The 25,185-nt window shown below is 36.2% G+C and overlaps 1 protein-coding gene across 2 annotated transcripts in view; it reads right to left on the bottom strand.

Annotated features, from left to right (window-relative positions):
* The window catches only part of TMEM67 (transmembrane protein 67), a 51,506-nt gene that overhangs the window by 14,075 nt on the left and 12,246 nt on the right, over nt 1-25,185 (bottom strand). For both annotated transcript variants that reach the window (XR_006815352.1, XM_045981504.1), the window contains exons 5-21: nt 24,025-24,094; nt 23,855-23,929; nt 18,075-18,137; nt 16,629-16,783; nt 16,410-16,518; nt 15,582-15,668; nt 15,251-15,316; nt 13,200-13,356; nt 12,501-12,624; nt 10,848-10,953; nt 8,289-8,345; nt 7,132-7,230; nt 5,070-5,168; nt 4,734-4,820; nt 3,479-3,578; nt 3,249-3,388; nt 1,321-1,461 (exon numbers count right to left, since the gene is read on the bottom strand). Coding sequence is in view for 1 of the 2 variants with exons in the window: in XM_045981504.1 (XP_045837460.1) it covers nt 1,321-1,461; nt 3,249-3,388; nt 3,479-3,578; nt 4,734-4,820; nt 5,070-5,168; nt 7,132-7,230; nt 8,289-8,345; nt 10,848-10,953; nt 12,501-12,624; nt 13,200-13,356; nt 15,251-15,316; nt 15,582-15,668; nt 16,410-16,518; nt 16,629-16,783; nt 18,075-18,137; nt 23,855-23,929; nt 24,025-24,094 (1,735 nt within the window). In the remaining variant the exon portion in view is untranslated. The remainder of the gene's footprint in view (nt 1-1,320; nt 1,462-3,248; nt 3,389-3,478; nt 3,579-4,733; nt 4,821-5,069; nt 5,169-7,131; nt 7,231-8,288; nt 8,346-10,847; nt 10,954-12,500; nt 12,625-13,199; nt 13,357-15,250; nt 15,317-15,581; nt 15,669-16,409; nt 16,519-16,628; nt 16,784-18,074; nt 18,138-23,854; nt 23,930-24,024; nt 24,095-25,185) is intronic.

Below are 25,185 nucleotides of genomic sequence, written 5' to 3' on the forward strand. Positions count from 1 at the left end.
AATTTAAAATAAACATTAATTTTAAAAGTCTATTCTCAAGTTATAGAATGCCACCTGGAAGCAATTCTGTAGGAATTTTTGGACTTATATCCCACCATATTTAAAAATGGGCTGTTTTTGGCAGAAATTTGTTTGCAGGTTAGAAGTAGTTTAACCTGATCTTTCCAGAGGTCCCATGTTCATTTGCTGACTTAAAAGTTCAAGGAATTTTTAATCAAACAGAAAGGCCCTTTCCATTCATGGGAGTGTCTGGTAGCAAGAGAAAGAAGTACAGATATTAGAGTTAAGTTCTTTAGCTGATGCTTTTCTTCCATTCTCTCTCTCTCTCTTTTTTTTTTTTTTTAACGTCTAAGAAGATAGGGAAGCAAACATAGAAAGGATCCTTTGTGGGGCGCCTCAGTGGCTCAGTCAGTTAGGGGTCTGACACTTCATTTTGGCTCAGGTCATGTTCTCAGGGTTGTGAGACTGAGCCCCATATAGGGCCCTGCATTGGGATCCGTGCCAGATGTGGAGCCTGCTTGGGGTTCTCTCTCTCTCCCTCTCCCCTGGCCCCTCCCCCTGCTTTCCCTGTACACGCAAACACACACACACACACACTCTCTCTCTCTCTCTCAAACAAATAAACCTTAAAAAAAAAAAAGTAAACAATCCCCTGCCCTGTCCTTCACAGGACCTGAATCTGAGAAGATCTATTTTAAGTTTCAATTTCCTCAATAAATATTTCAACAAATATTTCACAAGGAGTACCAGCAATCTGAGTGAAATTTAATGATATGTAAATAAATGTAGACAGTAAGTTGTATTTCAAAAAAAAAAAAAAAAGAAAGAAAATATTAAGTGTAGCTTAGCCATCCCTATAGTTTATATAAACTAAGCTATGGAGTCCATCCTCTGACTAGAAAGCCGCAGGCTCTCAAAGACCCTTCAGAACTCACTATGGATAAGAAAGTGAATGAACTCTGACATCAGACTGCCTGGGTTCAAATTCCGGTTCTGCCAATCTCGAACTGCATGACTTTAGCAAACTGTTTTGCATTTCTGTGCTCCAGTGTCCTCATCTATAAAATGAGGATACTAACTAAGCCTATCTATGAGGGCTACTGTAAAGATTAAGCTAATATGTGCCATGCAATTAATTAACACAGTGCCTGGATTATAACCCTAGTTAAGAATTAGCTACTAGCTATTTATTGTTGTTCTTGCCATTATCTTCTTTCTGCTGTAGAAACCAGGGTGTGATCAACAGCTGAAGATAATTAGTATGTAAACAGCTATAAATATAGAAAGGCAATGTTGCTGAAAAGTATAATCTGTTGTTACCTGTATAATTCCAATGACGAGCCAAAGAACAGTAGACACTGCGTATCTCAAAATGCGGCTGTAAGGAGCTATGTAGCTAGGTGGGCTTCTAGAGAGACTAGAGGATGGGTCCATTAATGCTAAGTTCTTGAATCCAACAACCTGGAATAAAAAGGCAAAATTTAAACAGACATAAATAAAGAAAATAGCTCTACTCTGAAAATGAGACATTCTTCCCTATTTCTTACCTTAAAAACTAAAATATTTATGTAAGTTTATATAAACAGTAGAAAATCTAGGTAAAAATAATTATGCAGTATTTTTAGTTACAAAGAAAAAAATTAGTTCATTTGGAATTCTCTTCAATATGACTAAAGGTCAAATATAACCTTATCATTATATACACTGACAAAACTCAAAAGTTTGTCAAAAGAATAAAACTTTTTTCAGGAAACTACCAATGAACAACCAGCATTTCACACACTTTTAACATATGCCAGACACTATGTAAGATACTTTTTTATACTTTAAAAAAGTATTTTCCACAATGTGTTATAAGGAAGGTACCTTCTTTGATAAAAGGAAAGCATGGTGAAGTAAGTGTGGTCTGTACATTATACTCATGTTCATGCCTTCCACTCCCTCAGAATAAAGGCTCTGGGAAGTTTTACAGTGAAGAAATCAACATGATTTTATTGAATCCAATGTTTCCGAAATGTGCTTAACAAAAAAAAAATTCTTTTTCATGTAACACCTTTTAAAGCTCTATAAAACACTCTTAACAAACAATACTATAAATGAATTTTTGAAAAATTGTTCATATGCCTTAGAGACACATATATTCTTCTATCAGCTTTAAAAAAGGAAAGAAAGGAAAGGAGGAAGAAAGGAAAAAAAGGAAAACGGAAGACAGACAGACATAAGAGTTAACAATTCCTATCTAACTTTATATAAGCAGCAAATTCCTAGGAAAAGTTATTACCCACAGAAACGGTTTTCATAGTTCAGTCTCATATTCAGTACAGAGACTTCCTTTAATAAGACCAGCCAGATCTGTGAGATAAGCATGAAGGTATCATAAGCATGTACCCATTCTCTGTGCATATGTCAGCTCCAGCTCCAGCTCTTAGCACTGAACATAGTCCATGGTAGGCGTTCAGTGATAATTTGTTGAAAAATTTCACCAATAATACTTGTTCTAATGCAGAATTCGAATTCTAATAAGAATGTAAATTAGAGAGGGAGGAAGTTTTTTTGAAACAGATAACGAGGCTAATTTTAGAGCTACCAAATCAAACATAATCTCTAGTGGTGAGGCCAGGCACAGTAGTTTATAAAAAGTTTCCCAAGGGACTGTGATACAAACCAGTCATTTAAAAGTCGTTCCTTACCCAGAACAGTCAAACTGAAAGAGACAGCGTAGAATGGTGGTAACTGCCCCGGGCCAGGAAGGGGAAATGGAAAGTTGCTGTTTAATGGGTACAGAGTTTCAGTTGTGCAAGATGAAACGAGATTTAGGAGTTGGTGGACAACAATGTGAATGTACCTAACAGGATTGAACTGCATACTTAAAAATGGTTAAAATGGGGGCGCCTAGGTGGCTCAGTGGGTTAAAGCCTTTGCCTTCAGCTCAGGACAAGATCCCAGGGTCCTGGGATCAAGCCCCACATCGGGCTCTCTGCTCAGCAGGGAGCCTGCTTCCTCCTCTTTCTCTGCCTGCTTGTGATCTCTGTCAAATAAATAAATAAAGTCTTTAAAAAAAAAAAAAAAAGGTTAAGATGGTAAATTTCACATTATGTGTATTTTAATGCAATTTTTAAAAGGCACTCTTTGTAATGGCTTGAGAGCTTTAGAAAACTCTTCCACTGATGTGAAAATGTAGCTGGAATTATACAAAATTAGTATTTATGAGGTACACAGAAGTTTCACACAATTACAAAAGTTTATACCTCCAAAAAAAAGAGGACAGTAAGTATTTGAAAGAGTGGATTAATTTTTCTCACAGTCTGAATTTCATTCCACTCATTTGCTACAAAATATGTTCTCCATATGCTCACAGGAACCGTGGCACTCCGAACACCACCCTCACCTGGTCAGAGAGATAAAATAAATAAAATGGTTTCATCTTTGTTCTGAAAAAGTAGCAAAAGAATTTTGGTACAATGGTTACTTCAGTTACCTTCAACAGCTTTAAGAACCTTTCCTTTAGGTCGCTCCCAATCAATAAAGAATATATCTATGGTAATCTGGGATATGAACTTATGTAAAAATTGCAGAGCCTGAAAATGACAAACAAAACATTTGAAAAGTATCCACATTAAGCCTACTTATGAAAACAATGATTTTTTTAAAGAAACAAATATCCTATAATCATAAGAATATACAATTTTCACAAATGACAGATAAAGTTATAATATCATTAGGGGATCACTAGAAGCTCATCAAATAACACGGAATCACCAAATTCACAAAATTTTCATACACATTAATTTGCCTTCCCTTCTTCTGTCTTTCTTTAAAACAGGGATGTGAAAAAAGTAAAAATCCTACCTCATCTTCATACAAGGGCCATGCCTAATTAATGCTTTCCCAAGGTTTCCAAAAGCATACTTTATTTTCGAGTCCATCTGATTTCTTTATAAGTAAAGGTATTTTTCAGCTATAATTTGCTGTCCTAATTAAAGCTTTAAGATGCCTTCTCTATCTTTTTTTCTATTCCTGGTATTGGGATACTTAGTTTTTAAATATGTGTTGTTGAAACACATCTTTTTCATTTAACAGAAGTAGTATGTTTAATCTAGGGTGTTCTTCCTAGTAGATGCATTATTCATCAAAGGATAAAAGGATAAGGATAGGATGATTCCTCTCTTCGAGGAGCTCACAGATCAATGGGAAAAGCAGACGCTGAAGGACCATGGGATGGGATATACCAGGGGCATGTTAAGGAGCTTCACATACATTGACAGAACAATGAAATAGGGAGAGGGGATGCCATGGGAAGAGGAGAAGAGGAATATGGAGGAAGAGAAAATAAATTCTAAGATCAATTCATGATGTTATTCAGGGTGGTACCTTTTACAGTCCACTAAAGAGATAAAATTCATGTTCAAAGGTATTTTATCCCATTATGAATGCATCATCAGACTTTATAAAAGAGAGTCATAAAATGAATTATCACTTTATCAAATTAGCTCTAACTTGTATTAATCCAAAAATACTTACTATGGCTTCTTAGGAAAATCACTTAAGCTTGATTTTCAGAAATAACTATTATAAACAAAAGTAGACATCCTTGGTAAAATAAAATAATTCATGCTTCCTTTTAAAATCAAACTAAATTTTACACCCAAGACTTTGAAAGCATTTTAATTTTAAAGACTTATAACTTTTTTAGCAGGTCTTTTAAATTCAGGAAACTATCCTTTGAAACTTACCTTCAGAGCAAAAGCACATCCCACATAAGTAACAAGACGTTCTTCCTGAGCCGGCACTGGGAGCAAAACAGAGATTGATTTCTGTGCCTATGATAAAAATTACACTGTCAAATATGACCACACAAGGTTTTTAATAAACACAATTTATAAACCAAAGAAGCATAGAAAAGGAAGGTGGTGATACTCAATAAACAGCACATTCAAGAAATGGTGGTTTAGCACTTGCCTCAATACTCTTCGTCAGAAATACCCCCAAATAAAAATAGGTCCGTTGTAAGAACAGCTTACCAGTTATTCAGGTATTAATATTTAGGTTAAATTCAGGCACTCACTTACTTTGAAGAAAATAAGCCAATAAAGACCTGTTCCCACAGTGATGATAAAGAAAACATTGGCCAGATCACCAGCATAGTACACCAAGAATTTCATAACTGTCTGCAATTTAAGAAGAGAATTATAATTGTTAGAGACTCAATCTATTTACACTGTCACTTTCAGTAATATATTCTCTACCCAGTTTCTTAAGCTTGAAGACTTGTTGGATGTGTCCAGGGATCACTCAGTTATAAAGCCCAACTGTGGCCACCTCCTGGATTCCTTTGGATCTGTACTTTTCAGTCTATTCACAAAAGCACCTGTCTTACCCACCCTTCTCATATTTCACCACTTAAGTTACATTGCTTACTAATTCTTTCCTAGTTTGGAGCCCTCCACCCCAATCAGCCCTTCATACTACCACCAGAATTAGTTTTCTAAAATGTAAATTGGACTGTGTCACTACCTTCCCTAAAAATGTACAGTGACTCTTCACTAATAAATTCCAGATCCACAAAGTCCTTTACAACCTAGACCAAAGTGGACTTTTTAGCCTCATCGGCCAGTTCCGACCAATTACTCCATGATTAACTTGCATTTCAACTATTTTGTGGAATGAAATGGGCACTGTTTATTATTTCATCGAATATTCTTTCTTTCTTCTCTATGGCAAACTTGCATGAGCTCTGAGAGTAGAGACCAGATCTGTCTCTGCTATCACATCCCCCAACACCTGGTAGCATTCTTGGCAATCAGAAAGTAGGTCCTCAGTGACTACTTGTGGAATGCACAGACAACCCAACCCAGCCTAAAGTTCACTTCTCTGGAAAGCCTTTCTTTCTGTTTCGAACAGTAAACCATGCCCCACTCCTCTGATTCCTTGGCACACTGACTTTGGTGTCAGGAAGATATTCCAGTACAAGGAGGTAACTATGTTGCCTTTCTCAAGTTCTTCATCAGCACAATGGAAATAAATAGCACCTATTACTGAGTTGTAAAAATTAAGAGTAGAGGGGTGCCTAGGTGGCTCAGTAAGTTAATTGTCCAACTCTTGGTTTTAGTTCAAATCATGATCTCATGGGTCGTGAGATCATGCCCTACATCAGGCTCCATGCTCAGAGGGAGTCTGCTTGAAGATTCTCGTACTCTGCTCCTCCCACTGCACTCTCCCTTTCTCTCTCTCTCAAATAAATAAATCTTAAAAAAAAAAAGTATTAAAAAACTTTAAATGAGAGTTTATTCTACTTGTGCCACAATTTCATTCTGTGTAAAACGGAAATGGTAATAACAGTATCTAATTTAACAGAGCTATTGTGAGGATTAAACAAATCATAAATAAAACTTAAAAAGGCACTTAGCATATAGCATATATTCAATAAATGTTAGATAAAAATAAAAATAAAGATCAATTTAAAAAAGACTACTGGAAGTAAAACTATAGCGTTACTAGAATAAAACCTGGGAGGAGATCTTGAGATATGGAAGGTTTTCCTAAACAAATATTCTAGAAGGATATGAAAAACTAATCAGATGTGACAATATCAAAATTAGAGTTTCTGTTAAACAAAGTAACACACAGATAAAAATAACAGATGGGTCATATTTGGAAGAGATATTTTAACATCAAAAACCAAAAAGGGATTCATATTTAGAAAACACAAAAAACTCCTTTAAATTAACAAGAGAAACTGGAAACCTAATAGAAAAATTTGCAAGGGCTATAAACAGGCAGTTTACAGAAGGGGAAACCCAAATGATTAATAAAGTATATGAAAAGCAGAGAAGTGAAAATGAAACCAACAATGATATACTACTTATACTGCCAGATTGGCAAAAAATGGAAAGGCTGGAAAAATACCAAGCGTTGGTGAGGATGTGTGGAAACCAGAACAGCGTGGCTGGTGGGAGTGTAGCCTGGCACACAGCAACGTGGGAGGGCAACAAGGTGTGCATATACCTCTCCTAGTTATATACCCCAGAGAAACTTAAGGCGATTTTTTACTTGTTCTCCAGCTATATCTTAAAAGGAGAATACAAAGTAGTCAAAGATGAAAATGTACTTTTAAAACTGCAGAGCTCATACCTGTAAATCAATCATGGGACTCCCAATGCGCCTCTTCCATCCTGCTGTCTTCAGAAGAGATGATAAAACAGCCAGCCCACCCAAAACACCCAAAGCAATCTAAAAAAAAGAACATTTTGGAATTTATGTAATTTCCTCATCCATGTTCAAATATGCAAATAGAGTATAAAGATGTGCTCAAAAAATGGTGGAGGGTGTGTTGCAAGGACATAGAGGCCAAGTTGAAGGAACTCCCAATAGCTAAATCCAGGACAATGTGAGGAAGAAGACAGATAGTAATGAACGATAATCACTAGAATAAAATAAATATACAGGAATTCATGCTGATTTAAAGAAATAATTGAATAAATAAATCTATGTGAGCAAAGGGACAGCTCCTTATAGAATTCCATTTAACAAATATAGAAAAAATGGCGAAAACAGAAAAATCAGTATCAGGCAGACGTTACAGTAATACTTTTTATAGACAAGAATCATCATTGGATGCTAAAATTAGAGACCAAAAGGATAATGAGAAGCAGAGTATTTGCATCCTCCCAAAGTATCTCCTCACAAGATTCTTAATTACAAATAGAAAAATACAGTGGAGAACCCCACAGACACCACCTTAGGTATATGATCCAAGTTAATATCATTAGAAATAAGACATCCTGACACCATGTACCTTCTGAAATGATGCACTGAGAAGGGCACAACATCATATCGGTGGTATCTGTGTCAAAACTACATGAACCTGATTTAATTGTGGAAAAACATCAGATAAAACCAATCAAAGGCCAAAATGATTGACCAGTACACTGCAAAAGTGTAGGCGGGTTCTAAAAGAAAGAGAAAGCCTGAGGTCCTGTCACAGATTAAAGGAGACTAAGGAGATGTGACCACTAAAAGCAATATGCGACCCTGAGTTGGGTCTAAAACAGAAAAACGATAGTGAAAAAACTTGTGAAATTCAGAGTATGTAGATCAGTTAACACGATTACATCAGTATTATTTTCCTTACTATGATCATTGCACTATGGTTATGGAAGATGGTAACATTAGGGGAGGCTGGGTGAAAGATACATGGCAGAACTATTTTGATAATTCCCCTGTATATGTAAACATTTTTTAATTAAGAAATATACTGTAAATATTTTAACAAGTTAAACTAAACTTACATCTGTCTGGACTTGTGCTTCTCCTTGATTCATTTCATATTTGACTGAGAAAGAAACCTGATATTTGAAAGAAAGCAAATTAGCCATATTGAAATTATATAACACAAAGCTACTTGTACTATAAAGATGTATTTGTATATGAATGCCATACTTTTAATCTATCAATATTACTAGAGTGGACCCTTACTCATGTATAAATGGAAATACTTTGAGGAACTATTCATGATGCTTTGAATATTCCTTTTGAACATACATAAAAGAAAGAGGGGTTTATTAAGAACTCACTTAGGTTCTTAACAGCAGTCAAGCTAATGATATTTCATTTTCTGGTAGGTTTTATAACTGAGGAATGTGATTAATCTTGTACAAGAAGAATTTAGCAACTGGCTCAGCAATCACACCCTAAAAAGGCAGATTATTCAAAGGGCTGAACAAGAATCTTAGGGATACCACTGTGTTAAGAGATAAGAAGAGAAAGAAAAAGCAGTAAAGGACAGAAAAGCGGGACTGTGAGAGGTAGGAGAGGTTACATACCAAAATCTGACCAAGATCACAGAACAAAAGTTCAAAGAACAAGTCTTGAAATATGATGTCAAATGTTGTATGAATGTCAAGTTATAAAGAAACAAAGCCAGTGTATGTGGAATTTATTGCTGACCTTCCAGAAAGAGGTTTTCAAAGAAGCAAAATGACTAGAGCCAGACTGCAAATGATGAGAGTAAACAGCTGGGAAATCAAGGAAAGATAAACAATAGCAAGCTAAAAGGTTGGCAGAATTGAGGAAAGATTTTATTGTTTGGTTGTTTTACTTTGTTTTTAAGATAGGACAACTTGATGGTTATTATAAGCAAAGGAAAGGGACCAGGAGAGGAGCTGGCGAGAAAGGGATTAGGGATGAAACAGGATACTGGAGAAATACTGCAAACAAGCACACGTAGAAGATTAGTTTAAGAAAAGAGGAAGGTCCTTTGTTCTTAAAAATGAGAACAAGAGACAGGAAGGATAATGAGACAGAGATTTTGAAGTATTAAAGAGGAAATTTGAGGGAATTCATCTGAGGGGAAATCTGAGGAATCGTCCTGATCTGCTCAGAACATCTGAGAGAAGTTATTTGCTGTTGGTGAGAGAGCAGAGATGTAGGTGAATGCTTAACTAATATAGAATTTTTATAACTGTCATAAAAAATTAAGAAATGATGAAAGAATTGTACATTCTACACTTAGAATGAATCTGAGGTGGACTTCATCAGTATAGTTTCATGATTCTCTCAATTCCTTTTCTATCTGTTATTTTCTAATTTATCAAGACCACTCTTGGAATATTTTAAATAACAACAACAAAAATAGTTAAAGAAAAGAACCAGAAGTGTTTTTAATCTTAAAATAAATATACTCTTGGTTACCCAGGAAATTTTAAACCAGCTAGTCTTTTGTTGTTACTAAACCTAATTCTGGATTTTTCTCTCCTCCTATTAACGGTGCATAAAAGCTCAGGCAATGGAAACTAATTTTAACATCCAATTAGGTCATACAAATGAGGATGTAAAATCCTTTATAGAAAAGTTATCCTATGTGCCTACCTTTTGGTTCATGAAAGCCTAAATCCAGTAGCAGCTGAGTACACGTGGAAAAAGAGTAAAAGCACAAAAGAGAAACCAAAGTACTGGCTATAAGAACTAGAACATTAAAATTTAGAAAAGTAAAATAGTGGAAATTAAAAGCTGTTAGTGAGGTTTGGAGGTAGGCAATGCTTAAACAGCTCTCATGTTTCCAGAGAGGGAAGGGAATATATCCATTTAATCTCTCTGAAGAAAAAGTATAGAAGGATTACCTCTGGTTTTGATCTCTATCCCTCTGTCATGAACCCTCCTCAAAGCAGAGAGGCTTTATCTAACTGGTGATGTTGGGAGAAGGAACTCAGCCTTTCACAGGCTCATTCCCTTTGGTGTAGCCCATCTGCAGGGTGTACGCAGTCTCTCCTCCACAAAGGACCTCCCAGGCAAGGAGGCCTTTAGTTCTGCACTTAACTTTAAGTTGGAGAAGTAGGAAGATGCCTACGTGGCTGCAGGTCCAAACTGTATTCTCTACTTCACTTCGGCACTACTAGTTATAAACTACTGATAATTTGAATCTCTTTCTACCTGTTGAAGTATATTTCCATCAAATGAGCAAGCCTGGTGAGAAGAGACCACTCATGCCTCCTGAAAGTTTGAGTTTCTGGTTTAATTAACCAAAGAAATAAAATCTTAGTGCAAGCAAGTTGGCCAAAGAGGACAGGAGCAGATGCTGTGTGTCTCAGCATACCCCAGGATCCCGAATGGGGATGTCTGCCTGCTGCCAATGGTGTCTAGAAAAAAACTTAATTCTTGTTTTTTTTTTTACCTGAAGGATCCACAGGAACTCACCTTTATCATTATTAGGAAAAAGTAATTAAGACTCGATTATATTAAGTGCAGTATTTATTTGAAACCTAAAAAGGAGTACTAGCCTTTGACTATAATGTACACTGCATCAGTATCACATTAACACATACAGAGGCACTGACCAGCATGGGACTCACCTTCACAGACTGGCTGCTGGGGTCTGTGATATCAATGTCACTGTACGCAATGGTAATTAAAGGAGGGTAAATGTTTCCATTTTTTGTGTTGGGTACAAGGTGGATGCTGTTTATGAGAAAATACACTTCTAGTTAAAAATATATCTAAGTTTTTAAACATACAGTTAACTTTCTTTCTTTTTTTTTTTTTAAATATGGATAGTCTTGGTGATCTCAGAGCCAACCAGTTAATAAGGACAAGGGAAGGTCAAACATAAACTAGTGGTACCAACACAAGCTATCTCAAGTAGTCAAAACTTTAATATTAAAATATACCATCTGAGATAAATTAGAAACTCTTCCTGATCTAGGTCTTAAGAAGTTCACAAATGAAATCACTGAAGCCCTATGAACCCTTTCTGAGCAACAGTCAAGACTGAAGTGTTAAAGCCTAGAAAAAGGCAGATAACATCCTGATTTTCAAAAGAGAAATATAGGGGCACCTGGGTGGCTCAGTGGGTTAAAGCCTCTGCCTTCAGCTCAGGTCATGATTCCAGGGTCCTGGGATCAAGCCCCGCATCAAGCCCCGCATCAGGCTCCTGCTCAGCGGGGAGCCTGCTTCTCTCCTCTCTCTCTGCTTCTCTGCCTACTTGTGATCTCTGTCTGTCAAATAAATAAATAAAATCTTAAAAAAAAAAAAAAACCAAAAAAGCGAAAGAGAAATATAAATTCTGAATACAATAATGTGTGTCATATCCCGTACTGTTTATGGCACATAGTTGAGTGTATTTTGCCAAATTCAAGGGATGGGTATAATTTGTAAATTCAAAAAGTAAAGTGCCTAACACTAGCGGCTAGCATGGTTTCACCACAATCGAGTCAGACCTGACTAGGTCCCATTTCATTTTCACTCTCAGGTTTTACTTCTTACAAGACAATTGTACTAACATCAGCCATTGCCTACAGGAGTTTATCTGAAGTGGGCAAAACAGGCCTGGTCTGGAGGGTTTTTGTGCACGTAGCAAAGTCTTTTGTAACCCGCTGAAGATAGTTACTGTTGGCTATATAATGCCTCGCTGCCCTGAATAAACTCGGCACTGTTGGACATCCTCCTCAGTGTCCCTCCTGCCCCCATCACTTTGTCTCTTTACCTTCTTTTCACCATCCTCTTACCCTCACGTTTCCTGGTCGATTTGTCGCGCCGGCCGTGACAAAAATAGAAATAAGAGCTGCATGGCACTACTCTAAGGTAGGGTCATCGTTAAGATTTCCTAAGAAGATGGAGGTGTTGATACTTAATCTGGGCCAACATAGGCCAGTAAGGAGGTGAAAACACACAGGAGGCCTACCCACTGCAACCACTGGGTGGGGTCTTTCTAACATTCCCATTTCAGCCCACTGCTATTCAATTCCTCTCCACTTCTCAATCCACTCTTAATTAGCAGGGACAGAGTATGAATTCTGACAAAAATCCTCGGGTTCTTCTGCTATAATTCTTCCCTTGGAGCTCCTCACCTCTACTAGGGTACACAATCGACACAGATATTTAAAAAATCTTACCTATTGTTCCAATTCAGTTGTCCTTACTGTTTTCCTTGGATAATTACTAGTAAACACTTTCATTAAAATCCTGTACACTCCAAGCTTAATTTAGTGCAACAGATGTTTGCTTACCTCAGTGATATTTGGGTAGCAATTCGAATTAATCTTGGCTGACTTCCTAAGTCATTTTCTCGTCCACTTAGTGCATCCACTAAGAAAATGCGCCGAGTCAGAAGCCACTTGCTAGAGCTACTGTCTTTTTTGGTAAAAAGAAAGAAAGACAGCATCAAAAAAAATACCTTTAAATTGTTCAAGATGGTTCTCGAGTTTACTGAATAAATTTAAAACACAAAATTAGAGCACTCTGTTTTAGATAAGACGGCTGCACAAACAGCTATTGCTGTAAGAAATTCCTGGTAATAGCTTTCCCTACCTCACTTGAATATCTTCTGATTGTTTGGAAGATACTTTCCCTGCAAAATTACCTAATAAGAAGGATTTTATGATACAAGAACAAAATAAATGAATTTATCCCAAAAGCAGCTTGAGAACAGCTTGAAGAAGCGTAGCCCCAATTTATAGTTCCACTAATTTTTCTCAGCTTATACTTAAGCAATGATATTAATTTCTTAACAGTAAGCCTGACACATTTGGCAAAAATGTCCAAATATACCAGCAGTCTTACTATTTTACTTTTTGGCAAACGATATAAAACCATATAATAAGAGAAAATTCATGCTCTTTTTTATAACTCATGGTTTACTAAATTATCATGCTGGTTGACTTATTTATTGGTTTTTAGCTCAGAGAAAGAGTATACAGATGTCTTACCTTGGTTCACAAGGATTTTATTGTATTGAAGATTTAGGTTTAACACAGGTACAGCCCAAATATATTGGTGTTGATTTTCATCAGTATATTCAAGGTACACATCATAAAATATAGGAGAGGGAAAGTCGGTTAAGATCTTAGAAAGAGGAATCTCACACTGGAAAATAAAAGAAAAAAAAATGAAAGCCCTGAAAATTAGAAAGCATATTTCGTATCTTTTAAAGTGTTTTTTAATTTTGTAAAATAAAATATCTTTAAGCTATCTTGTTTACATGCATTTCCATGTGATTTCCAAACTTGAATACTATAAATATGATTCCTTTTAAGGGCCAAAAGAACTAACACTAAAGAACTGCCTGGTTCTTGTCCTACAACACAGATGGAGAGGGTATGCCTTCATTCTCAACATTAAGTGTACATCAGTGAAAAAGTTTAAAACCACTGTCCTATGGGATGAGGTCTTAATTCTGCTCTCTCGATTTGGCTTCCCTTAATAGAGTCAGGCCTCTTCCACTGTTCCCTACCAGTCTATGGTCCATTCATACTAATCTACTTGCAGTTCCTAAATACACTACAGTATTCTATTTCTCTCTGACATTGCAAACGTTCCTGCCTGACATTCCCTTCCCCACTGTGCTTCCCTGGTAAACTTATATTTGTTCTATAAGCCCAAATGTCACTCATCCTGAGAAGTCTTTTAATACTTCCCTGGGGATTGCTGATGACTCCTCCTTTGTATCAATATGGCACCTTAAATACACCACATTCCAAATTTTTGCAATTCTTTGTCTATATAGCTGTTTTCTCTAGTAGGCTGTGAACTACTTCAGAGGCAGCCAGGTTCAATGGAAAAACCAGGGATTTAAGCCTAATCGAACACTGGTTCCACAATTTACCTGATCCAAGACCTCAAGTCAATTAACTAATCTCACCGAGCACCATTTTTTATCTATGAAGCACAGGTAATGATATGTATCTCACAGTTATTCTGCAGATCAAATGAGATAACAAGGATAAAATGCCGAGCATCCAGCAGCAGGCATTTAATCAGGGTTGGTTCTCCTGGCTCACGGTAAACATATAATAGTATTTCTTTCTTCTTTTTTAAATAACATCTAAGTCATTTATGATAAAAAAAAATAAATTCACATTCATGATAGAGGATTTGGAAAATATAAAAAATAAAAAAATAAATCACTTGTAATCCTACCATCCAGAGATAACTACTTATTATACTTATTATATTCTAATCTGGCTTCCATGATGACATTTTTCATTGTAGTTTTAACAAAACTGAAATCACAGTTTGTTCTATGGTGTGTGTATATGCATTTTATCAAGAAGTACTTTTGTAGACAAGCAAATGTCTTGCAAAAGTTTAATGGCTTATAATATTCCTTTGTACCATACTATAATTTCAAAAATGGGTTCCCAAAGGAAGGAAGGCCAGGGAGGGAAGAGGGGAGAAAAAGTATGGAAGGACAGAAAAAGAAGCACTTTTACTTATTAACTGGGGGCGGGGGGGTTGAGGGAGGAGGGAGTAACATATCTATTAGTCACTAAAAATAACATTTTTACTTTATTCTAAAATGCTCAGGAATAGGGTGCCTTGGTGGCTCAGTTGGTTACGCATCTGTCTTCAGCTCAGGTCATGATCCAGGGACCTGGGATCAAGTCCCAAGTCAGGCTCCCTGCTCAGCAGAGTCTGTTTCACCCTTTACCCTCTCCCTGCTTATGATCTCTCTCTCTCTCTTTCTCACACTCTCTTACAAATAAATAAATAAAATCTTAAAAAATAAATAAAATGCTTGAAATAAATATTATTTTTAAGACCTATATGCCTAGAAGTATACAAATAATAATTATGAAAATCTTACATTATATGTTTAAACTCTATAGATACCAAGATTTTCTGCACCCAAATAATAAAATATTATATCTATGAAATTATTCATTACTATTAAAAAGGTTTTGAAAATCCAAAGATCATTCCAATTATTGCTGATGTGAAAAATGAAGCTAAAATATAGACTAGAATAGTTGAAACTTACATTTTGTTGATAGGTTGTTCCAAAAGAATAAGCAGCATTCAGTCTTGTCTCTGTGTCTGGACAAAGCTGTAGCAAAAGAACACAACAGATAAATACTTCAGAATAATGTTTCTTTGCTTATAGTCAAGAGTTCTTAAACCCCAACATAACATACGCTTTATATAATAACACTTAAAGTAGTTTTAAGAAATTCCCATTTAAAGCACAAGATAAAAATCAACTGTAGCATGCAAGTGATGCTGTAATCTAGTAAATATCAAGTCTTCCCCTCATTTTTGCCTGAGGCAAAAACAAGGCACATTAGTAATTCTTTAGCTAGAAGTATGCTCACCTGTAAAATACCTCCTTCTAAAGTTTGCCACTTGAGAAAATTTCCTCTTACATCATAGGAAGCAGCAACAAACTTCAGTTTTCTATTCTGATTAAGTAAAAACAAGAATAAAATAACATTGCATACTCTAGAAGCAGTGCAGTATTCCATATAGCAACAGTCAATGCTGACTGATCCTTTCTTGTCCCAAAGGTCAAATATTCAACTATCTTTACTTCGAAGCAAAATTAATCTAAGTATCTTTATGATTAAACACACCTAAAATAAATGAACTGTGTTTTGCATTAAAACTATTATTCCAGAATTGAGAGGCAATGCTAGTGATGGATAACCTCTTTTCAAACCTGTTACAAGTATGTGTGTCTGTGTGTCTGCATGTGTTCACATGTGTAGAATGGTTGGGGAGTTAGTAGGTGGAAGAATAATCTATTCCATCATTCTAGAAGGTCAAAAAGCTGATAAAAATTTGGATCTGTGAAGTGCTAAGGAAATGGCATAGAGTCCCAATCAACCTTTGGAAGCACTTCTTAGAAATGCAGAGATACAGGAAGACTGAGTCTGTCTGGCATTTGGTGATATAAACAACCTTCCCAGTCCCACAAGTGCTACTTGCCACCACAACCACATCATCCGCCCATAGACTCAGGTAAGACTGCTAACTGCTGTATCGTTTAATTCCTACAAGCAGCTGATATTTAGGTTTAGTTTAGTAATCACATTTTTAGAAACAACCTAAAAAATCAAGAATTATGACTAACAACATTCTTATTACCTTTTAAAACTGTAAATCAAAATATAGTTGTTCTTTAATAATCTAGTGATTTATACCTGGTTTTCCCCTTTAAAACTGAAATTTGTAGGAAGAGGTGTGGTACTGAGTACTTGAGGTGCTAATCCTAGCTGGTCTCCATAGAACAGCCATGGAAGATTCTGTCTCCTGTAAACAATTACAGTTGTTTTAATAATGGAGTACCAATGTTATTATTTGTGAAAGTAACTACACTGAATTTGGCTAAAATGACAGTTCATCAATCAGGATATCTTTACCAAAATGAAATAGAATGAACGGTGCGCAGTCCAGCAGTATTTTCAAAGATAAACTGAAATAGTCGGCATGCATCAAAAGTGGTAGAGTCATAAGAATTCATGTTCATCACACACATATTTCCGAGAGCTTGGCAAGATGTTAGATTGGCATACACCTATGAGAGAACCATGGCAAAGAAATGTAACATGGACCTTAATAACTTTAATAACTATATCTGAAAGAAAACTAATTTTTTGAGTTTGCCTCTCAAACTTCTCAGTTTTTCTTATCAGGAAGAGGCAACTCCATTTTTATAGTTATTCAAATCAAACACTGCAGTGATCTTTCTTTCCCTTCCCATACTCAACTCCTCAGTAAACCCTGTTGGCTCAGTCTTCACTGTATATCCAGAAAGTGAACTTCTCTCATTTCCATGCTACCATTCTTGGCTATGGGTCCAAGCTCTCACTCAGATTGCTGTAATATTCCAATAACTGGTCTCCCTGTTTCTGCCAAATCTCCTCTCCATGCTGGTAAGCATTTCAAAACCTGAAGTTCAATCATATTTTCCTTTGCATAAAATCCTTCTATACCCCCTACAGTAAACTCCAGGTCCTCGCCATAGCCACCCCCTTCATCTCCAAATCCATCTCTCCACTTTCCCTTACTTACTCTGCTCTGGCTGCTCTAACCTCCTTCCTTTTCTTAAGCATGAACATACCAGAGAACTCCTGCTTTGGAACCTCTGCACTTGCTGTGGTCTCTGCTTAGAACATTCTTTCCCTGGATATTTACATGGTTCACTCTCACTTCCTTCAGGGCTTTGTTCACCCACAGAGATACATATCCTGACCACCCTAAATAAAATAGTACCCCCTCCACTCTCTATGCTCTTTATACTGGTTTATTTGTCTTTCTAACACTTAGAACCACCTGCATTTACTTAGAATATAATTCTGTGAGGGACTTTTTTTTTCTCCTGTCTCTTTCTGAAATATATAACCTGATTTGAGAACAGGGCCTAGCACGTAGTAGGTCTTTAATAAACATTTACTAAATGACAGTATAAATCACTTTCCCCCAACACTCAATTCCAGCTAAACAAGCTGGAAGACATTCAATTTTGTGTATTTTCTTTCCACTAGAAATGACTTATTCTTCTTATAGACTATGACCAAGCAGACACATCTACTGAGAAGACTTTTATTATGGGGGGGGGGGGGGGTGCACAAGTCTTCAAAATGAAATAAAATTACTTTTAAAAAATTCAAACTTAGGGGCGCTTGGGTGGCTCAGTGGGTTGAGCCTCTGCCTTCGGCTTGGGTCACGGTCCCGGGGTCCTGGGATCGAGCTCTGCATCGGGCTCTCTGCTCCGCGGGGAGCCTGCTTCCTCCTCTCCCTCTGCCTACTTGTGAGCTCTGTCTGTCAAATAAATAAAATCTTTAAAAAAAAAAATTCAAACTTACCCAACAAGCAACTGCTGATGACTGCAAATACTTTGCAAACCATTCTGAAGTGAAAGACATGCCCTGTTCACAAAAAGGAAAGTTTTAGTTTTAAATTCAAATGAAGATTCCTTACATACATCACTAGGAAAACATTAGTATGCATATTTTCCAGTGGGAAATGGCTATTATTACTTTCTTGGTGTTATAATAAAATAGTTTTAATGGAAATATAAGAATTCTAACCAGACTCGGTTATTACAAGTAGAGACTGTACTGCAAAATCATGTCACTTAGGCAAAAAATATAAGGAAACAAAGTGTGTCTATAATAAAAAAAAATACTATGCTCTTTTTAGTAATACAAAAAACAAAGAACAAAATGGCAAGAAAATAAAAGAAAACCTGGATACTGATTTCGTATTTCATTGTTAACATTTGCTGATTTAGGATTATTACGCTGCACTAAATTGGCAAGTAATAAAAGAGAAATATTTATGAATGATTTCTAAGCAACAGGAAATTGGGGATATATAGAGGAACTAACATTTAAAATCTCCAAAGTGGTGAGTCTCAACAATGAACATTAGAATCACTTGTGGAATTTCCTAAGAACAAAAAATGCCTGGCTACATTCCAAATCAATCTCCAGGAAGAACCAAGGCATGCATGGGCTCTGAAAGCTACAGATACAAATCTCTGGCTAAGAACCACTGCTTTGGAGCTTATCTGCGCATCTTGCTAAAAAAGTGACACACCGAGAAACACCATTCAGGGTAATTTACTGGACATGTACAGAGGAGATAAAGCCAAATTATACGGAACATTGCACCACAGCTACCCAAAAAAATCTAAAATAAAATCATAAGTCACTATTTTCATTTCTTTAAGGAGGAAAAATTCTCCCTTTTTAAGGAAAAAACTCCACATCTGTGTATAAGATTGAAGATAACATAAAAAAAAAAAACTAGTTTTTTTTAGTTTTTTAGTTAAAAAATGGAAAGCAATGACTTTCCAAGCAGTGCTTGGAAATTCATGTAAAATAAACCCACAGACAATTTTAGCAGCAATATTAAAGCTGCATGATCCTTTCATAAAATAATATCCACACATTTTAAACCAGGAATTTAAAAACACTTAGGAAATTTTCTTAAGGAAATAATCTCTCCAAAAGGAAAAACATACCTATTTGCATAAAATGGTTGACAGCAACATTATTAATAATAGAAAACCTAAATATTCAAAGGCACTACAATTATATAAATTTCAGTGCATTAATGAGAGTGTTAGGTAGCTATTAAAAATTACATTGGTTGAGCCTGGAACATGGTACAGAGAAACCAAGGAAGTGCAAAAGGACTAATGGAGACATGTCAAAATAACACAAGAGCTTATCTCAAAATGTGGGACAATTTGAGCTTCAAAAAGAAAAATAACAGTAAACAATTATCATACATTGAATAAATAAAGATTTCATGAGTTCACAAAAAAGTAAAAAGAAAAAAAGCACAGAGAGAAAGGAAAGCACTCTTTACAGAAGACTGCTAGCTAATAAATGTAGAGGGAGTAAGAGAACTGTGAAATTATTTTGAAATGACCAATTTAAAACTAGATTCAGGCAAGATTGGTTCGCCAATGGCCACTAAACATATATTTACATAGTCTCAGAGTAAAAATCTCAGACTAATTTATTAACCACAGTCCCTTTACAATGAAGAGAAGTGCCAAATACCATGGTGATCAGGCAATCAAATTCAGCATCACCAGGAACTGGAACACCTAACATGTGTTCTTTGTTACGATGCAATGGCTGCCCACAACACCATATCATATTCTTGCAAAAAGATGTTTCACTGAGTCTAATCATAAGAAAACAATCAGAAAAGTCCACATTGTGGGACACTCCACAAGAGAGCTGGCCCTGACTCTGCATGTCAATGGCATAAAAACAAAAACAACAACAAAAACCACAAAAGCAAAACAGAGTAGGGTCTAGATTAGAGAAAACTAAAAGACTAATTGCAGTGTGGGATCCTTTTTTTTTTTTTTTTTAAGATTTTATTTATTTATTTGACAGACAGAGATCACAAGTAGGCAGAGAGGCAGGTAGAGAGAGAGGAGGAAGCAGGCTCCCTGCGGAGCAGAGAGCCAGATGCAGCGGATCCCAGGACCCTGAGATCATGACCTGAGCTGAAGGCAGAGGCTTAACCCACTGAGCCACCCAAGTGCCCGCAATGTGGGATCCTTAAATTGATCCTTGGATTCTCGCCTCCCCTTCTCCTGCCCCTACAGAAAGGGGAGGGAGCATAAAGGGCATTACTGGAACAAGAGGGGAAATCTGGAAATGAACAATATAGCAGGTAGTTCTATTACATTAATTTTACATTTCTTTGGTGTGATACTGGGGAAAACCCCCCTTGCTTTTAGGCACTGCATTAAAATATTTAGGAGTAAATTGTCATACATCTACAACTTATTTTCAAGCGGCTCAGAAAGAACAAAAAATGTGTGTGTGTGTGTGTGTGTGTGACCGCATGTGCGCACGTGCATGCATTTTACATGTACATGGAAAAACATTAATGATTGGTTAACCTAGGTGAAAGATACATGTACAGTCATGGTATTGTACTTTGAGCTTCTCTGTGATTTTGACATTTTCAAAATAAAAGTTGAGAAAAACAAAGAAGATGCTAGATCACTATTACTATCTTTGGGGGAAGATAATGGGAAGACACTGACCCATGTACACAGAAATTCTTTATTGATTGGCAGGTATAAATGCCTCTCATAAAATTATACAAAACTAATTATGTTCCAATTCTGTATTGTTTAAGAGAACATTTGATATGCCGTGTTCTAATCAAACTTTCCAATTAGGAAAAGTGTAAATTATCAAGGTCATACAAGTACTTTAGCCTAGCTGCCAATTACAGTGTCAACATAAACTAATAAACATGCATTCTGGTTTATCAACCTATCTAGTCTCCTGTGGGTTGAATTATTTTGAACTGGTCCCTTAGGCCATGACTAACCTCCAGGTGCACTGCTAAAACTGGCTCAGGCTAAGGACTGGGCCAAGACAGTCATATAATCTTAACTACATTTGTTTACATGTCTCATACAACTACACAGACCCTGTCCCAATGCTCGTTATAAAGTGACTTAAAATCAAGGTATCTAAACTTGTCTTTAGGAAAGCATCAGTGTCCAAGACTGATATGTTTAGAAGAAATGCATTAACTGAATCAGATTAACTTTAAGAACGGAATTGCCTTTCTCTGCCCACCTTTCCTTTTTTTTTTTTTTTTTTTTAAGACTTTATTTATTTGAGAGAGAGAGAGAGAGTGAGAGAGAGCATGAGAGTGGAGAAGGTCAGAGGGAGAAGCAGACTTCCCATGGAGCTGGGAGCCCGATGCGGGACTCGATCCTGGGACTCCAGGATCATGACCTGAGCTGACGCAGTTGCTTAACCAACCGAGCCACCCAAGGGCCCATGCCCACCTTTTCTTAACAGAGAAGTCTGCACTGGATCTACCGCACAGTGGCATGAAGAAGGGAGGGTGTGGAGGTGGTATGGAAGACAGCAGTATGGTTCAAAGACTGTTAGACTGAACAAACAAATTAAGAGAGGATGAGACCCAGATTTCTCACTACTGGAGAAGGTACTGAAAATCTGTCAAAAGGAAAGGTTAGAAGAACACTAAGAAACTGCTTTAGAATTACAAGTATCAGTATGAACTCATTTACGTCAATATATATATAAAATAAATAGTTATAAATATATTTATGTATATAAGCGTGTGTGTTCGTGTGTGTATTTTAGCCATGTCTCCTAAAAGGGTATACTAAGTGTAGTAATCCTGGCTTCTAAATATTATCTTCCGCAAATTCTTAGAGAAATGGTTGATTCCAGGAATGATGTAGGAAAAGTACAAAATGAATCTGGAAATCTTCGTGTGCCAGAAAGGAAAGAAATCCTCAAGGAATGATGGAGACATATCAAAAAGGCATAGGAGCCAACCTGAAGGGCCTTCAGTGGCTAAATCTAGGACAATCTGAACATCAAAACAATGCTTGTATTGGATTACAACCAACTGAATAAAATAGGAACCCACTAATTTATACTGACGTTAATAAACAAATACATACATAAATGGGAAGAAGGGGAACTACTAAATTTATTAATTATTAATATTAATTATTAATTATTAATTTATTAATTAACCTAAAAGGTTAATTAATAAATGTAGAAAGAATGATGAAAACATCTGGCAACCTCTTAGTAGTGGTTGATAAAGGTAAGCATCACCAAAGGAGACTAAAGCTTACTGTTACTTATTGTTAATGTTTGGTGAAGACGAAGCATAATCTTGAAAATTCTCCTCACAAAATACTAATCAATTACAAAGGGTAAAATGGTACCCTTAGAGCAGACATGGTGGCTTGACAGCAGGTGATCAAAGTTAACATCACCAGTGACAGGACATATGAATGTTGCATGCCCACTGTTATGGTACAATGCACTGAGAAAAGCAAGACATCTTTTTTACGGTTTCCTGCCAACCATGTCCTGATTATGAGGAAAAACTGGATGGACCCAGTCAAGGGTCATCCTATAGACTGTAAGGCCTATAACCTTCAAAGCTGTTGAGTTTATGTAAGGCAGGAAAAGACTAAGGACCTGTTCCAGATCAGAGACTGAAAGAAATGGGAGTTCTATATGACTGATCTGACACCAAAGAGGAAAAAGAAATTTATTGGTACTTTTGACAGAATTATTTTAAAAAGGGAAAAAAGAAAAAAAAAATAAAAATAAAGGCCTACGAGTTTGACAATGGTATACAGAAGGTCACTATAACCTGAGATTGGGGAAGAACACTCCAGAAGGTATCTATCTTATTGCTAAGGAGCTAATTTTGGGGTGATCTCAGAGCTCTGTATCTATACCCCATCTTAGTTTATTTTGTTGTTTCACAAATATTTGGTACTTGCCTATCACACCAATAAGACAATACTGGAGAAGAGGAATTTTTGCTTTATTTGTCAAGAGCCCAGATTCTACCTTCATCATGGTTGTCCTCCAATTCCTTCTAACCGCTCCCCAATCATCTAAGGATGATTTGAGCAACCAGATCCTAGTCTGCCACCCCCAGCTCTGCTGGAATACTGGGTATTTTCAGTGCTCATTAACTAACTTCTAGTTAGTCATCTAATTCCTAGTCCCTTGGATTCATGATCTCCTCAGCTCCAATTCATTCACTTTCTTCCCATTTTACAAAGCAGCCATAGACCACCAACTGTTGCAAAGGCTCTAACCCTAGACCTAAATGCTCTCAACTACAAAATAAAGAACCTGGCCAGATACGAATAACCCTCATTTCTCCAGTGATTACCATGTATAGGTACTATGAGGTAAGTTTGATTACTATATCCAATGTCCAGACAATAAAACTGAAGTTTAGAAATATTAAGTAAGTCCAAGGATATATAATTAATGACTGGCAAATCCAGGGTTCAAGTCAAGAGTCTCTAGTGCTCTTAATAAATAATGCTGCATCTTTATAGGATCTATAAAAGAACTTTCCAGCTTAAACATCTGGAGATCACCAAAAAAGGATGAGCCAAGGTAGAGAAGAGAGGAACGGTACTTATAAATAATAACGCTGAGTTATTAATGTTTCTCAGATTGATAATTTCTGTTTTAAAGTGACTTATACAGAACTGTTTCTCATTTTAACCCCAGACTAATGAGCAAAGGAAGTACGCAACAAGGATGGAACAAAAAAACTGCAACATACTCACAAGATCTCCATAACGGGCAGATGAAATTACACGTGAAGGAAAATTCCCAGTGTTACTGAAACATAATCCCCCTGTCTTCATAAATAAAAAATAAATATGTAAATAGTTTATGGAAAGGTATAACCAACTTAATTTTAAAATATATGTCTTATTAATTTGATTAGCCTTACTAAAATGTTCGGTGTTGAACAGGTACAGGATCTACTGGTATTGATGAATGTTGGTTCGCATCGGACACATCTGTCAACATAACAAAAAAATTTTTAAATGTCAATGAATTATGCTAGACCTAATTTCATCAAACACTTGTCTTCCTAAATGCTGAATTAGAATAGATTCATTCAGCTAAGTAATAACTTGTAATAAATAAATTAAAAATATTAACACTGATTTGATTAATTTTATTACCATTCTTTCTATTACAAAGCAAGGTATAAATAAGTAAAATTAACCAATAATAGGAGAGCATTCTTTTGAAACTATATCGAGTGTATAGCACAAATAATATTGAATAGGATGGTTAAGTCACTCAATTAAGAGCCCAAAAAACTCATATAAATGAAACTCAATCTGTGCTCGCTTCGGCAGCACATATACTAAAATGAAACTCAATCTGCTTTCATATGTAGTTATATCAAATCTACTTTCCTTATTTTGTCTGTCACAACAAAAAAGGAAACATACGCTGAAAAATATATGTGTATCTATTCCTTCACCAAACCTAAAATAAATACTTTCAAAGTCTATTCATTACCCTTATTTATTTTAGGAAAATATATTTTTCATTAATGTATGATATACAGGGAGGAAGAGAATCCACCAGAATAGTGGGGACACTGAATGGTTTGTTGTACTCATTACTTGTAAGATAGAGTAGGTAGGAGCAGATGGGACATGGCACAGATCTAGGCTTGAGTTGGTACTGGAAGGGAAGGCTTGGGCATCAGCCTAGTAGTCAATATTTGGACACCACAGCCCATATCAGCCTAAGATAAGTATTGATCCAACACTAAGTATCTCCAAGAGAAGCTACTCAAGTATTTCTATTTTAATCTTGGAAACTGAAAACTATGCTTAGAGGGAAGTCATCATGTAGCTCTCTCAACAAAAATTTGAAGAGGTTAAAATAGGGATAATATGTCTGAATTAGAGAGAGGCAGGGGTGTGTGTGTGTGTGTGTGTGTGTGTGTGTGGTGTGCATGTATGAAGGGGAAACAGGAAGTGATAGAGAATAGGGCTATAAATCAGAATTCTTGGGTTACTATAATTATCATTTACTTAGTAATATGTTCTTTATATAACTTTATTAAAAGCACAGTTCCAGGCACATA

This window comes from Meles meles, chromosome 1 (assembly GCF_922984935.1).
Source record: "Meles meles chromosome 1, mMelMel3.1 paternal haplotype, whole genome shotgun sequence".
NCBI classification, from domain to species: Eukaryota; Metazoa; Chordata; class Mammalia; order Carnivora; family Mustelidae; genus Meles; species Meles meles.